Source organism: Cervus elaphus, chromosome 33 (genome assembly GCF_910594005.1).
Source record: "Cervus elaphus chromosome 33, mCerEla1.1, whole genome shotgun sequence".
Taxonomy (NCBI): Eukaryota; Metazoa; Chordata; class Mammalia; order Artiodactyla; family Cervidae; genus Cervus; species Cervus elaphus.
This window is the reverse complement of record NC_057847.1, coordinates 65,420,503-65,437,885: the sequence shown is the minus strand read 5'-3', so window position 1 is coordinate 65,437,885 and position 17,383 is coordinate 65,420,503. Positions and strand designations below refer to the sequence as shown.

General features: G+C 40.9%; 1 protein-coding gene across 3 annotated transcripts in view; it reads right to left on the bottom strand.

Annotated features, from left to right (window-relative positions):
- The window catches only part of NCKAP5 (NCK associated protein 5), a 1,015,164-nt gene that overhangs the window by 507,199 nt on the left and 490,582 nt on the right, over positions 1-17,383 (bottom strand). For all 3 annotated transcript variants that reach the window (XM_043894066.1, XM_043894065.1, XM_043894067.1), the window contains one exon: positions 196-329. In XM_043894066.1, coding sequence (XP_043750001.1) covers positions 196-329 — 134 coding nt within the window. The remainder of the gene's footprint in view (positions 1-195; positions 330-17,383) is intronic.

The window sequence follows — 17,383 nt, the reverse complement described above, 5'->3', positions numbered from 1 at the left end:
TAAGTCTGAGGTACAAATGGAAAGTTCCAGAAGATTGGTCCAAATGCAATTGGATGGCTTGGCTAGAAGCTAAACTGTTGGTCATTAGCTTCTCAAATGTAACACGAGCTTGCACAGTGGCAATTCAAGCAAAGGTGTAACTGGTACGGGGAGCAATGCAGCTCAGGAAGCAAGATGCTCCGGACAGAACAGTACCTGGAGAACTGCTGCTGCAGGCCGCGCATCTGAATTCTGTTGCGCTCAGATTCCAGTGTCACCTCCTGCAAGCGCTTCTCACTCTGAAGACGCAAGTGTCTCTCCTCTTCCAATTCATGTATCAGCTTCTCATGCTGCAAAAGGCACACAGCGGATGACTTTTAAGAAGGTGTTTCTTAAATATTACTATAAAATAATCAGTAGTCACTTTTGGTTGCTACATGCTACCTTGGACTTTATATATTAATTAATTTTATCTTCATTGAAACCTCTTGAAGTAGGTTCTAGTATTAATCTCTTGTTATCTAGGAAACCAAGGATCCAAGACATTAAAGTAGTTTGTCATAAAAACAAACAAGGTAACAAGTATTCAATCCTGGCTGATTTGACTCCAATGTCTGAATGATTTCCACCAAACCAGGTGGCTTCCTAGGCAGAGATGAAGACCAAAGAATGAATAATGCCATACTAGCAAATGCAAACCATTTTGAGTAATAACGAGTAAGTTCATTGGTGGCTGTTGAGAATGATTTCATCTCTTCAATCTCTGGTAATACTTTAAAGGGAACGTTTCTGTATTATATACAGACATTCCAACTTAATTATACCATGGAGCTGATGAGGATAAGGTTAAAGAACTATTTTGTATTTGCCCAATTAGATTTTTATAAATTTATAAATTTTCAATTTACAAATAAAGTGGTTTATTTGTAATCCCAGAAAATGAGCTCCTCACAAATGGACATCAGGAGTTAAAAAGAGGGACCGGATGACCCAGGATAAATGGTTCAGCAAAATCCCACTTCAGGAACAGATAAAAAGCACACATGCTCAGATTCTGACATTATAGACTCAGCTAAAACTAACAACTTTTTTGGTTCTGTTTTGCTGTTGTTGCTGCCTTTTCTTTTTTTAAAGCATGTCATACTATTTTGGCTATGGATACTACTGAATTAAGCACTTATGTACAGCATATATAATCAACAATGAAAATCAAAGACAATGCCTGATTATGAGGGACCTACATTCTTCAAGGGAAAGAATGGAAGCAGAGACTTGAATCTCTAAATAAATCAAACACTATGACTCTGTACATTGAATTATCCTGATGAAACTTGATCCACGGTAACATTCATGGAAAAAACAAAAATTCTTCTGAGGCCCATGAATGAAACAGACCATTTCTGGAAAAAAATCAAGGTCCTCTAAAAATACTTCACACTCTGTGCCTCGGCAACTTTGACTATATTCTCTCTCCTGCGTAAAAAGCCTGCTCTATTGGGTAGGGAGTGGCGGCTGTGCGGCGCTGGAGAGACTTTGAGGAGATACTCCATGCCCAAGGGCAAAGGAGAAGCCCCAGTAAGACAGTAAGAGGGGACAAATCGCGTTTAGAATCAAACTGCATACACACCAGAGACGCTCAGAAGGCTCAAACAAACCTTGTGTGCAACAGGACCCAGGGTCCCCACAGAGACTGAGACAGAACTGCGTTTGAGTGTCCCCTGTGGAGGTACGGGTCAGCAGTGGACTGCCGCAGGGGCAGGGGCTCTGGGTGTAGTAGACCAGAGTGTGCCATAAGCCCTCTTGGAGGACACTGCCATTAACCCCACCATAGAGCTGCCAGAACTTACACAGGACTGGGGAAACAGATGCTTGGGGGTCACAGAACCTTCTGAGTGCCAGGACCCAGGAGAACGGAGCAGTGACCCCACAAGAGACTGACCCAGGCTCGCCCGTGAGTGTCCGGGAGTCTCCGGTGAACGCATGGGTTGACGGTGGCCTGCTGCAGGGATGGGGGGACTGAGTGTAGCAGTACATGCGTGGGCCTTTTGAAGGAGGTCGCCATTATCTTCATTACCTCCACCAGTTTCAGTTCGGTTTAGCCACTCAATTGTCCCTGATTCTTTGCGACCCCGTGGACTGCAGCAAGCCAGGCTTCCCTGTCCATCACCAACTCCCAGAGTTTACTCAAACTCATGTCCACTGAGTCGGTGATGCCATCCAGCCATCTCATCCTCTGTTGTACCCTTCTCCTCTGGCCTTCAATCTTTCCTAGCATCAGAGTCTTTATAGATGAGTCAGTTCTTCCAATCAGGTGGCCCAAAGTATTGGAGTTTCAGCTTCAGCATCAGTCCTTCCAACGAACACCCAGGACTGATCTCCTTTAGGATGGACTGGTTGGATCTCCTTGCTGTCCAAGGGACTCTCAAGAGTCTTCTCCAACACCACAGTTCAAAAGCATCAATTCTCTGGTGCTCAGCTTTCCTAAAAGTCCAACTCTCACATCCATACATGACTACTGGAAAAACCACAGCTTTGACTAGATGGACCTTTGTTGGCAAAGGAATGTCTCTCCTTTTTAATATGCTGTTTAGGTGGCTCCAGGTAAATAATAGGGAGGGAACACAGCCCTACCCATCAGCAGAAAATTGGATTAAAGTTTTACTGAGTATGGCCCACCCATCAGAACAAGACCCATTTCCCCCTCAATCAGTCTCTCCCATCAGGAAGCTCCCATAAGCCTCTTATCCTTCTCCATCAGAGGGCAGACAGACTGAAAACCACAATCACAGAAAACTAACCAATCTGATCACATGGACCACAGCCTTGTCCACCTCAGTGAAACTATGAGCCATATACCCTGTAGGGCCACCCAATATGAACGGGTCATGGTGGAGAGTTCTGACAAAATGTGGTCTACTAGAGAAGAGAATGGCAAACCACTTCAGTATTCTTGCCTTGAGAACCCCATGAACAGTATGAAAAGGCAAAAAGATAGGACAATGAAAGATGAACTCCCTTTTTCCCTTGGTAAGTCTAGCTAAAGGTTTCTCAATCATCATTTTCAAAGAATCAGCTCTTAGTTTCACTGACATTTTCCGTTGTCTTTTTAGTCTAGAAACTTTTAGATATCATTTATCTCCACTCTGATCTTTGTTACATCTTTCCAGCTATGAACTTTAAGCTTAGTTTGTTTATCTTTTTTTAGTTCCTTAAGGTATAAAGTTAGGTTGTTTATTTGAGATATTTCTTTTTTCTTGAAGTAGACATGTTAGTCTGCTTGATGTTGTCTAATAAGTCCCTTACGCTATCTTCCTTTTTTCAAATTCTTTTTTTCTTCTGATCTGCTTAGATGAACTCCTTTGCCCTGTCTTCACGATCACTGATCCCTTCTTCGGCTGAGGAACTGATCTAGTATATTTTTCACTTGTTATTTTGATCCTCAGCTCTCTGACTTCTGTTTGGTAATTTCTTATATTTTTCTATCTCTATCGATGTTCTTACTCTATTCATCTAGTCTTATCCCAAGTTTGGTTAGCATCTTTATAACCACTACTTTGAACCCTTTATTGGGTAAATTACTCATCTCCACTTCATTTAGGTTTTCTCCGAGGTCTTATCTTATTCTTTCATTTGGAACACATTTTTCTGTTTCCGTATTTTGCTTGACTCTTTACGATTGTTTCTGTGTATTAAGTGAAACACTTGTGTCTCCCCGCCTTGAAGGAGTGGCCTCCTTGCCCTAGATCTTGGCTTTCTCATGAAACTTTGTAATTGGCCAGGTAGTCTGCTTTATTATTTTTTAATGGCTCCCGGTTGGCGGTGGTGTGCCAAGAACTGTCAGTGTTATAAAGGGAAAGATCACAGTCAGCACCTAGTTTCAGGGTGCTTGGAAGCCAGACCCCTCAGGCAGTAGCTTTTGACATATGCAAATAATTCAAGTTCCTTTGGGAATGCAGTTGTAAACCCTGCTGGCTCCAGACCAGGCAATCTGGATGTGTCCTCTGGGCAACAGCTGCAATATTCAGGGCTCTAGATGAATGCATTTGGAAGTCACTAGTGTCTGTTCCCAAGACTACCGCCACAGCCTTTAGATGAGTGGTAAATCTGAAGCTGTCCCTCAGGCTGAGGCTCCAGGATAAGTAAACAGGCATCTTTCACAGAAAGACTAAATAAACGTGTGTCTCACTCCAGTGTCTGTGTAGTGTCCTAAGAACTGCCTCGGACTGTTAACAGATCTGTGGGACTTCACAATGCAAGCCCCTCTGGCTACCAGAGCCAGGCAATCAAGGAGCATCCCCTGTGCCCACAAAAACTGGGGCACCAGACATAGGTTAGAGCTATCTTCCAAGAGACGCTGGCATTCTGGAGCACAGTACAGAGTGTGAAGAGAGCATCTGCCCTCTAAGGTCTTTGAAAGATTTGAAGTCAGTCCTTTGATGTGTGTTTAATTAGAAGAATGCCCCTCACACTGCCGCTATGCTGATAAGTCTTTCACAGAAAGACTGAGTTCCTGGGTCTGTTGCCTCTTGCTGTGCCCTCAAGTGGTAGCTATTTAAAAACGCTTTCTCCAGTGGTTGTCATTCTGTGAGACCCACAAGGGGAAGCCCTGCTGACTTCTACAGCCAGGTGATATAGGGGTGTCCCTTTGTGGCTGCGGCAGAAATGAGAGTACCAGACAAGGGCACAAGCTCTTTTCTGGGAGATACCAGGAAGCTAGAGTGAGGGAGAGTGAGAGGATAAAGACTGTGTCCACCAGCCTTCACCCCGAGAGCCTTTCCATGGGTCGCTAGGAGTGTGTCAGGCCAGGAGCTTCTGGACAAGGAAATGGGCCTCCTCAGAAAGACCAGGGGTGTTACAATCTGCTATCTGTGTGCTGGGGATGGCAGCCTGCTAAGTACTGTCTCTCTGATTGTTACATTCCCATGAACCCAGGAAAGCAAGTATCCTGGCCGTTAGAGCCAGGTGCCCAAGGACGGTCCTCTGGGTTGCTGCCAGAAAACTGTATACCAGACATAAAAATCCAGGGCACCAGCTGTGTGTGACAACTCCCATCTTGAGACATTGGCACTGGGGATCTGGCACGGAGAGACCACATAGATGCCACCTTCCAAGAAGAAAAGAAAAGAGATGATTTCTGCAGGCTTTAGTGAGGCAGAGGAAGAGTACAAGGATGCCACTGGCCAGTGCCTCCATTCATGGTCAGAATCCAAATAGGCCCCTTCCCCTCTGGCAGGCACTTAAACACTTAAAGATCAGCAAACAAATCTTCACACAGGGTCTGGGTGCTTTTGTAACCGCCGCCTCTGTGCTGTGCCCTGGGGTGAACCAGTCCTTTAAGAGCAGTTTTCCAGTTCACTATAGCTCCTTGGGTCTCACGATCATGAGCCGCACTGGCTTTCAAAGCCTGGTGTTCTGGGGGCTTGTCTCTCGGGTGCAAGTCCTGAGTTGGGGTGCCTTGATGTGGGGTACAGATTTCCCATTTCTGAGGGAGAAGTTCAGGATTTATGAGTTCCCTCCCAGTTGTGGGTCACCACGCCAGGGTGTGGGGTTTAAGGCAGGGTCAGGTATCTGCTTCTACCCACCTCGATGGGGCCTTTTACTCACTTGATATGATGAAAAAGTTGAGCTAGTTTGGGAATCTTTTTCGGAGGGAATTGTCCCATAGGTAGCCTAGTTTTGGAGTGTCCGTGGGAGGAGGTGAGTTCAACATCTTCCCACAATGCCATCTTAGATCACCTTTTAACACTTATTTTAAAAAGACAAATTTATCCCAGCACAATGGACAGACAGCCTGAGGATGACGCTACTCTCTTAGACCCAATTTCATTCATGAGAAACATAAGTGAACACAGAAAACTGCACCTGAATGAACCTAGTTAGAAATATTCAATCCCTCACCTCAGCCCACCATGTGTGTCATGAGCCACCCCATCCACATCTGATGGTAACACTTGCCCTCTGATCTCACACAGCCTTCTTTCCACTGCTTCACAATAACTCACAAGCCCTTCCCATGATCACTCCCACAGGCAAAGTGCATGTCCTTTTCAAAGTCAAGTGCCATATTTATTGTGTTATTTCTGTATATCTTAACCATTTAACACTGTAAAACTTAGCTGCCATTTTTATTAGATGCCTATTTTTTTTAAGAGTCACTTACAAAGTTTTTCAGTATTGTGTCCCTGGTTTCATTTTTCCTATAAGCCCTGTGCAGTGATTTTTAGAAACAGATATGTCATATTACAGCAGAGCTATGTATCATGGTGGAGAAAAAGACCTCTGAATCAAGAGGAAGATTCCAAAGCCCCTTCCTCTTTAAGTAAGTAAGTGTTAATCTCTCAGTCGTGTCCAGCTTTTGCGGCCCGTGGACTGTATGTAGCCAACTAGGCTACTCTGTCCATGGGATTCTCTAGGCAAGAATACCAGAGTGAGTTGCCATTTCCTTCTCCTTTCCTTCTCTGGGCACAAGAGAATAGTTGGACCTTCAACACAGAATCAAACATAAAAACCAAAAGAAAGTGTTTTATATATTTTTCTTAAGTTTTTGTTTTGATGTGGACCATTTTTTTTTAATCTTTATTGAATTTGTTACAATATTGCTTCTCTTTTATGTTATGATTTCTTGGCCACAAGGAGCATGGGATCTTAGTTCTGGGACCGGGGATCAAAGCCACCATCCCCTGCATTGGGAGGGAAAGTCTAAATCATTGGACTTTCAGGGAAGTCCCAAGAAAACTCTTAATTTCAAGTCTTTTGATCACATCTTTATCTCATAGCCTTCACATAAGATTTCCTCAATCACTAGCCTGTGACTAAACCTCCAGCAAGGGAGACTCCACCATTCCCCTGGGTAATTCAATTTATTTTTTTTTAAACTCCTATTTTGCTAATTTTCCTAAGTTGCTTAAATTGTTTTGAGTATCATAAAAGCCTCCTAACTGTATGTTACCAGGAAATGGAGAAAAATCTATAGGTACTATCATTATTTCCTAATTTAATACAATTCTTCTTAGAAGAAGATCTATGTACACACGCTTATGGACGTATTGATTCACTTAGACCACAAATGTTTACTGAACAGGTACTACTATGTGCCAGGCATTAGATGAGACAAAAGCAAAGAATCCAAAAGACAGGATCCCTGGCTGCAGTAGACTTAGTCACTGGTGGGCGTGGCAGGTGCTACATGAACTATCACACAGACAAATGCATCAATACAAACTGATGGATAATTAAGGGGTTGCTGAAAGATGACAGCCAGAGGAACTGATTTTGTTCAGTGTGTTAGGGAAAGGATTCTGTGAGGAAATAATATACAAACTGAGGTCTCTGTGATGACCAGGAGTTACTTGGTAAAGAAGAGGGATCAGTTCTATAAGCAGAATGAGTAGCAAGCAGAAAGTCTTTAGTTACATGTGAAAAGAACAAAGAGAAGTTCAGCGTGCCTGGAGCCTGGTGAGCAAGGGGACAGAGTGACATATGACACAGGCGGAAGGAGCCAGAGGAACAAGAAGGTCATATTAAAATGTGAGATTATATCTAGAGTACAACAATAACTGTTTACCACATTTTAATCAAGTGAGTGATAGGATCTAATAAAGATTTTGCAAAGATCACCTGACGACTGAGTGGATAAAAAACTGAACTAAGAGGCTGAATAACAGAATGGGAAGATATTTAAATAGAGAATGGTGAATGCTACCAGTTAAGACTGTACCACTTGCTAGTCCAGCAGGTTTGGACAGGGGGTTTAACTTGAAATATAACTGTTTTAAGCTTGCTTCTTCTGCATATTTGGGACAGCAAAATCGCCCAACCCAACTTCACAGTATCACTGTGAGGAATGAATAAAATAATGTATAGAAAAGCACTGAAAAATCTTGAAAGTCCCATATAAAAATAATATATGGCTAACGAGAACTATACAGCTTACATTATCTAATAGAGTTACTTTTAGTAAATTCTATAGGCATTTTAGTCTTTAATGATCACTACATATTAAATAAATATCACAGTTACATATTTCTCTTAAAAGGCTCAAACGTGTTTTTTTTAAAGCAGATCAAACATTAATTCTGAAGGGAAGTACCTTTTAAATTATATTTTAATGTGAGAACCTAGAGACCAACTTTATCCAAATGTTAACTAGAATGCATATAACCCTGTGTTTGGACCTCCCGCTAGACATTATTTTTCAGTCTCCTTACCCAGTATCGTCTTAAACAGATGGCCTGATCTGTGATGTGCCAAAACGCCAGGAGTTAATATTAAGATATTAACACTTGATTGCAAATACAGAAAGCCAAGAAATACCTCTCTCCAAGGTCTAATGATATTTAGTGATTCTAGTTACATGCGTGGGTGATACTACTGGCAAACTTAGTTACAAAAGAGTCACAATTTATGTATGGAAACGAGAAAGATGGTACTAATGAACCTATCTGCAAGGCAGCAAAGGAGACACAGGCACAGAGAATAGACTTACAGACAGGATTGAGGGGAGGCAGGAGAGGGTGAGATGAATGGAGAGAGTAGCATGGAAGCTTATACATTACCATATGTAAAATAGAGAGCCAACGGGAAATTTGCTATATGACTCAGGAAACTCAAACCGGGGCTCTATAACCATCTAGAGGGGTGGGAAGGGGTAGGAGGCGGGAGGGAGGTTCAAGAGAGAGAAGACATATATACACCTATGGCTAATTCATGGTGATGTATGGCAGAAATCAAACCAATATTGTAAAGCAATTGTCCTTCAATTAAAAGTAAATAAATTTTACAAAAGGAGGAGTTTACTTGCTGTGAAAGTTCCAGTGCCAGCACGTACGGTCATGAGCTAGGTGAAGATGCGCGGGAGTAAGAGAGGCACCTCCCACATAAGCTCCAGAAAGTCCTGCCCAGTGAGTGACACGAGGCCTCGTGTCATCTGGAGGTATTCTGCACTGATATGATGCTCAACGGCACATGATACTATATAGAACGGCATTCACTATGCTTCCATTTCAAAAGATTTCTTGAAATGTGTTCAAATTATAACATTCTTCTTGAATAATATTTACAACCAAAGAGTTATAGGAAAAATATTAACACTCATGGATGGTGAAAGAATCCAAAAGATACTGAAAAATGAACTAAAGGCCATTAGAGAAGGCCCCTGGGATTAACTATTCTTGGGTATTTATGAAAAAAATACACAAACTCATTCAAGAAATGTGGACTCTGGCAAATAAGCTATATACTGTGCCAAGGGGATTTTAAGTAAATAGACTATTAGAAAAGTACATTTGAATCAATGACATACACATAAAGCATGGCAGTAAGACACAAATCAAAATTGCTCAGATTTGCTTATTAATTGGTATCCAGACAATCACAGATATTGCCATGTGTTCACCAATCAACATCCGATGTATACTGAAATGTTTTAAGACTACCCAGAGTGCAGAGTTCCAAAGAATAGCAAGGAGAGATAAGAAAGCCTTCCTCAGAGACCAGTGCAAAGAAATAGAGGAAAACACAGAATGGGAAAGACTAGAGATCTCTTCAAGAAAATTAGAGATACCAAGGGAACACTTCATGCAAAGATGGGCTCGATAATGGACAGAAATGGTATGGACCTAACAGAACCAGAAGATATTAAGAAGAGGTGGCAAGAATACACAGAAGAACTGTACAAAAAAGATCTTCACGACCCAGATAATCACAATGGTGTGATCACTCACCTAGAGCCAGACATCCTGGAATGTGAAGTCAGGGGGTCCTTAGGAAGCATCACTATGAACAAAGCTAGTGGGGGTGATGGAATTCCAGTTGAGCTATTTCAAATCCTAAAAGATGATGCTGTGAAAGTGCTGCACTCAATATGTCAGCAAATTTGGAAAACTCAGCAGTGGCCACAGGACTGGAAAAGGTCAGTTTTCATTCCAATCCCAAAGAAAGGCAATCCCAAAGAATGGTCAATGAGTGCACAATTGCACTCATCTCACACGCTAGTAAAGCAATGTTCAAAATTCTCCAAGCCAGGCTTCAGCAATACATGAACCGTGAACTTCCAGATGTTCAAACTGGTTTTAGAAAAGGCAGAGGAACCAGAGATCAAATTGCCAACATCTGCTGGATCATCGAAAAAGCAAGAGAGTTCTAGAAAAATATCTATTTCTGCTTTACTGACTATGCCAAAGCCTTTGACTGTGTGGATCACAATAAACTGTGGAAAATTCTGAAAGAGATGGGAATACCAGACCACCTGACCTGCCTCTTGAGAAACCTGTATACAGGTCAGGAAGCAACAGTTAGAACTGGACATGGAACAACAGACTGGTTCCAAATAGGAAAAGGAGTACATCAAGGCTGTATATTGTCACCCTGCTTATTTAACTTATATGCAGAGTACATCATGAGAAATGCTGGGCTGGAGGAAGTACAAGCTGGAATCAAGATTGCCGGGAGAAATATCAATAACCTCAGATATGGAGATGACACCACCCTTATGGCAGAAAGTGAGGAAGAACAAAAGAGCTTCTTGATAAAAGTGAAATAAGAGAGTGAAAAAGTTGGCTTAAAGTTCAACATTCAGAACACTAAGATCATGGCATCCGGTCCCATCACTTCATGGCAAATAGATGGGGAAACAGTGGAAACAGTGGCTGACTTTATTTTTCTGGGCTCCAAAATCACTGCAGATGGTGACTGCAGCCATGAAATTAAAAGACACTTGCTCCTTGGAAGGAAAGTTATGACCAACCTAAAAAGCATATTAAAAAGCAGAGACATTACTTTGTCAACAAAGGTCTGTCTCGTCAAGGCTATGGTTTTTCCAGTAGTCATGTATGGATGTGAGAGTTGGATTATAAAGAAAGCTGAGTGCTGAAGAATTGATGCTTTTGAACTGTGGTTTTGGAGAAGACTCTTAAGAGTCCCTTGGACTGCAATGAGATCCAACCAGTCCACCCTAAAGGAGATCAGTCCTGAGTGCTCATTGGAGGGACTGATGCAGAAGCTGAAACTCCAATACTTTGGCCACCTGATGCGGAGAGCTGACTCATTTGAAAAGACCCTTATGCTGGGAAAGACTGAGGGTAGGAGGAGAAGGGTTCGACAGAGGATGAGATGGCTGGATGGCATCACCGACACAATGGACATGGGTTTGGGTGGACTCCGGGAGTTGGTGATGGACAGGGAGGCCTGATGTGCTGCGGTTCATGGGGTCGCAAAGAGTCGGACATGACTGAGTGACTGAACTGAGAGACCCAAAATAATCCTTTTATTTCTCTTGCTACCTATTGAGAATCCAAAATTGACAAGTGACTCTTTTTCTTCCGAAGTCCATAAACTAAATACACATCAGCGACAAGTGAAACTGTTATGTTTTCTTGAAAACTAGTTTTTAATGAGAAAACTCTGCATTAACCAATTTCTATCAAGCTGCTGTAAAAATGGTTCTAAATTAAGCTATACTTATTACCTTTAATTGCAACCTCATTTTTGCTTTTTACACAAATTGCAATATATTTTCCCTGTAAGGCTCCCTGAATTCAATATCCCCATTAGTTATGAAAGATTCTGTTACCCTAGAAGCAGAAAAACAGATAAGGAACTTTAGAATTGATTTTTTTCAAAGCCTGTGCTGTTGCCTGTAACAGAAGTATCAGAATCAGATTTTGAGATGCTAGGACAGAAGTGGCCCAATACACATCTACAGAGCTGATAACATCGCCCAAGAGAGACAAAGCTTTTATTCTAAGAAAAAAATACACAGAGCTCGGTTTAAAAAAAAAATTTTTTTTTTTGAGAGGATAGCAGAAAGGGTAAGCAAGACAAATAAAGGAAAGGTGTGTGTGTTGGGAGTGGAAATTTCAAGGGTAAAGAAGACAGATCTGCTCTTAGGAGGAGCTTAAACATGTCCTCAATGCTAGACGGGAGCTCTAAAAAGAGAAGTGGCCACAGGTGAATCACTCCACACGATTACATTTTCTTAGGCAAAAATTATCTACATATTTATTACTTATCAAGAAGATACCAATGTGCACTTTATGGCAGGAGTATTTTCAGGATGGGTTGTGCACAGGAGCATGATAAAACGAAGGTTGGGAATGTCAAGATTGATGTGGATTATAAAAACATGTGGGAACAAATTGTGACAAATCATGGTATCCAACAAAGAGAGCAAATTAAGTTGTCTTTTGCTTATCGTCACTGATCTTTATTATTGATCAAATAGGGCTACAGAAAGAATAAAGTAGTGATATGGCATTCATAATATAAAGTAATGCAGTTTTGACTTTATTATCACCATATAGCTAAAAAAATAAAAGGACAGAAAGCTATACACTGATCCACACACCACAGTTTTCATCCATTTACAGTGCTATGAACTTCACCATCAGGACTTCTGTGAAAGCGCCACAGGGAACGCCAGTCCACTGGGTTATTGTCTTTTTTTGTTCTCCCATTAATTCGCTGTGCAACATACAATGACCTTTTTTGACTCCTTTCTAAAATGCTAAGGTTCCTTTCAACACTCACATAGACATCCATGAACTCTGCCACAATCAATGATGGGGTTTGGGACAAGTTACGCTTAAATGTGGCACCTTGGCAGACTGAATGTCTTAACCTGAAGCAGCCTGAGGAAGCAAGATGCAGAAGATGCAAGGTCGCTCTGACCTTCCCCAACTCCTTCACCTTCTTCCCAGCAACAGGTCATAAAACTCCCATGTGAGAGAAGTCCTTCCTCTACCCAGGAGACAGAGAATTTCAGGCCAGGAAGTTCACACAAACAAACCTTGTTAAACTAACTCATCCTACTAGTATTCTTCACCACTTACTACCCCTAGCCCATACCCCTCTGCCCTGTTAATTGTTCACAAATTGGTCCCCGCCCCCCTTTTTTTTTTTAAATATAAAAGCTTTCTGCTCTGGTTACTTCCTTGGGTCATTTTCTCGTGAAGGCTCCTATGTACGCATAAAGTTCAATACAATGTAAACAATAAGGTCCTAATGGAAAGCACAGAGAACTATATTCAATATCTTATAATAAACCATAATGGAAAAGATTATGAAAAAGAATGTATATGTATATATCTCTGTGTAAAAGAATATATGCAAGTGTGTGTATAATTGAATCACTTTGCTGCACAGCAGAAATTAACACTTTGTAACTCAACTATACTTCAATAAAAGAAATTTTTAAAAATGAATAAAATGCATTTGTTTTTCTTCTGTTAATCTGTTTTATATCATTTTAATTCCTAGGCCCAGGCAGAGGCCAAAAAAGGGTAGAAAACAATCTCTCCTTCCCTACAGCACCAAGGAAAACATAAATACTAATGGCGCAGAGTATAATGAGATGAAACATGGTATCTATAAGACGTGGGGGTATATATATGTGAGGTTAGTCATAGCATGGATTTCATCCTATGTATGGATGAAGGTGACTGACATCCCTGAGTGGACAATGAGGTGGGTGAAGCTGTGGATTTAAGAGGATAAGGATATCATTTTCTTGGCTAGTGTAAAATAGGCAAAGTGAAGTAAAAGTGTAAGTCATGCAGTTGTGTCCAACTCTTTGCCACCCCATGGACTGTAGCCCACCAGGCTCCTCTGTCCACGGGATTCTCCAGGCAAGAATACTGGAATGTGTGGCCATTCCCTTCTCCAGGGGATCTTCCCAATCCAGGAATCAAACCTCAGTCTCCTGCATTGCAGGCAGTTTCTTTACCAACTGAGCCGCCATGGAAGCCCGTAAAACAGGCAAGGCAATGTTAAAATGGTAACTAACACTGGGCATTACACAACTGGGAAGAGAAGTGGTGAAACTTTGACCCCAGAGGCACAGGTTTTTGTTAGGTTCCCAAACAATTGCAAGTCTCGGTAGACTTTGTGAGTGACAGAATCTAAATGTTTGAGCAAGATGATTCTTCCTCAGGGTCTACCCAGAAGTGAAAGGCAACTGTAATAGGAACCAGAAGTGACTGCTTCCTAATTACTGTCAATCATTAGCAATGGTACCTTGAGTTGGAAAAGGCTTTCCTTACGATTTTCTGGCTCACTGACTTTCTGACTTCAACAAGCTTCTCAGAAAACCATTTTCTCCCAAGCCTTTGAATATCTGATGATTATGGAGGCTGACCAATGAAAGCAAAATGTCAAGTAATGAGGTGAATAGATGCTTGGCTTCCACTGTCAAATGCCAATTCAGACACCTCAATCATTTCTTTGAGTAAACTTCATCTAAAGGCCCAATTTTCAAGTTTACTTATAAAAAAGCTTCATCTATACAACCATGGGGCTCTTTTATAAGAAGTCAATGACTCCTTCTCTGGTCACAGATCTTTCTCTGTTGTCATGTTAATTGATCACCATTAACAGTAGCTATTAATTATTCTATCCCTCTGGGGGTTCTCAAAAGTCAATTTTATTTATTAAATGCCTTCCAACTTGACTGAAGTCTTAAGTATTCTTTTCTGTTTCGTGGATAGAGTATACTTCATATAAGGAAGTGGGAGAATTTCAGTTCTTCAGGGAATTTTTACTTTCAGGCTGGCACCAGTCCACATGGCCCTAGATTTACTTTTTCTCCATTTCACCCCCACTCTGTGCCTTTTCTCTTTACCCCACGGTGACTGGTGGAGAATGAATGGATTTCTTCAGCACTCAGTTTCCATTGCAAACTTTGAGTCACTGCATTTCTCTCCTCACTCCTTATTGTAGAGAACTCCCAGATCTTTTATTTTCTATTGGAGTATAATTATTTTATAATGTTGTATTATTCTCTGTTGTACAACAAGGTAGATCAGCTAGATGTAAACATACATCCCCTTCTTCCTGAGCCTCCCTCTCACTCGGCTCCTTCCCCCTCCTCTAGGTCATCACAGAGCACCAGCTGAGCTCCATGTGGTCTCCCCATGCAGACTCCACTCATTAACTTCAGCTCTACAGACTATCAAAGTGAAGAGTCGCTCTGCCTTCTCTACCCTGTCTCTCTTACTCCATTGCCTACCTAATTTGTTGTTTATCTCCTACATTGATGTCCTTAATATTTAACTTAGCTTTTTAAAAAGTACATGATGTCACATTATTTGCCAAGCATTTCCTATATAATTATTATCCCCTATCTCCTCAAAGAGTACCTTTTTCTTAAGGCAGAGATTGAGCTTTGCACTTGGTAATAAAACCCTGTGGAAGGTTAGCATATCACTAAGCATTGTAAAAGTGCTCCATACACTCTTGTTTGAGTTCACCCAAATCCTACTGACCTCCCACTGCATCCTCTCCCTTACTTGGCAGCTAGTTCTAGGTTTGCAGAGTTTGTATCCATGACAACTTTCAGTCTTTGCTTTAAGGACAATGTGATGAGATCTTTTTCCTTTGGTTTAAAAACCCTCAAGATACATCTCACCCTGGGCTTGTCATTTTATTTCCCTGACCATTGCTTTTGTCTGGTCTTGTTTTTTGCCCTCTCCTAACGGCCCACAGATTGTAATCCCAAACTTCAGAATGAAATCTCTTATTTCATTAGTCACTTTCATTTCTCAACTATTAAGTCAAAAATTTTCTTTTTAGATCATATGCTGTGGCCTTTTGAAAAAGCATGTCTAATTTCATTACATTTTTTAGGATAGTGCATTTTACTGTTCTTTTGTTCACCCTACTAGATTTTACAGAATTGTAGGAGGAAAAAACTATTCAGACAAAGAATTATTGTTTCCTCGTGATTGGAATCCTTATATTCCTGCCTTTCTTCAGTGAATGGGTGTAATTATGTGTATGGGAAATTAGAGTATTTGCTATGATAATTATTCACTCCTCTCAAACAGGAGAATAATTATAATGTCAGCAACAGACTGTACAAGGTATTTCCAGAGCTTTCCTTTAAAATCTGTCAGAGAAATGGCTTCTGGGACCTCAGTAATTAATATTAATTTCTCACAAATACATTTTATTCATTTGGAAAACATATTAGAATGCCTTCATACTTGAATTTTATGGTAGAAAACTCTCTCTGAATATTTTTTTAAGCTAGACCCTGAGAACATCTAGATAGGCTTTTACATAGCCAGCTTCCATTATTTTATGATACTAGACTATTTTAGACACATAAAATTTTAAAACAACATGATTTTTAGCAGTGCCCCTTATCCTTGTTAGCAAATGCAAACTTACATATTCTATCACTCCATTAAAAGGTCAGCTATAACATTTAAAAGATCAATGTGGAACTAATCACAAGTTTTGGTTCAATGCTTTAGCATTTCATTTCATACAATTACCAAAGCTAGAAGAAACTGAAAATATTATGCATTGAATAATTACAGTTTATGTTACTTTTGAGAGGTAAGGTTAAACAGAAATACCATTTTTATGGGGAAATCATTAAAGACATACAAATGAACCATGAATCTACAGAAAGGGAAAAATGTGTGTTATGAAAACACAATCTGAGCATGTCTTTGAAAGGGGTACTTAACCCTTGGTTAATCACATAAATGAAAGAGAAGATTATGATGCAAAATTTCAGTTTCTGAGTGATGGGCTTCCCTGGTGGCTCAGATGGTAGGGAATTTGTCTGCAATGTGGGTGACCCGGGTTCAACCCCTGGATTGGGAAGATACCCTGGAGAAGGGAATGGCAACCCGCTCTAATATCCTTGCCTGGAGAATTCCACGGACAGAGGTGTCTGGTGGGCTACAGTCCATGGGGTCACAGAGAGTCAGACACAACAGAGCAACCAACACACACTGCATAGTGGCAGACAGTTGCAAGTGAAATCTAACAGAAAACACTGCCCCAGATGGTACGTAATATCATGAAAAAGAGGTCAATATAGACTATAGTTACCACTTACAGAATGTCTGTCTATCACACTGTTGAGAAAACCTCATAGTAGAAATTCCTACATTATGACTATAGGTTGTTGTTATACAATTTAAGTGAGCATCAGAAATTATATTCTCAAGTGATTTTTTTTTTTGGGTGATCCCGGGCTTCTCCCCAGTTTCCATTCCTGGCTGAATGTTTAGCCCTCTCTCATCCGGAAGTGGTCTCTCCTGAATGGCTTAATCAGACTTGAAAGAACACAACCAAGCTATTCAACTAGGTTTCCACTAGAAACCTATGGATCCTCTATAGATCTTACAATCAAAAGTAAAGGTGGATGAACCTCAAGACTATTATACAGAGTGAAGTAAGTCAGAAAGAGAAAGACAAAAATCATTTATTAATGCATATATATGGAATCTAGAAAGAGGGTACTGATGATTCTACATGCAGGGCAGCAAAGGAGACACAGACATAAAGAACAAACTTTTGGACTCAGTGGGAGAAGGAGAGGGTGGGATGACCTGAGAGAATAGCACTGAAATATATACGTTACCATATGTAAAACAGATAGCCAGTGGGAGTT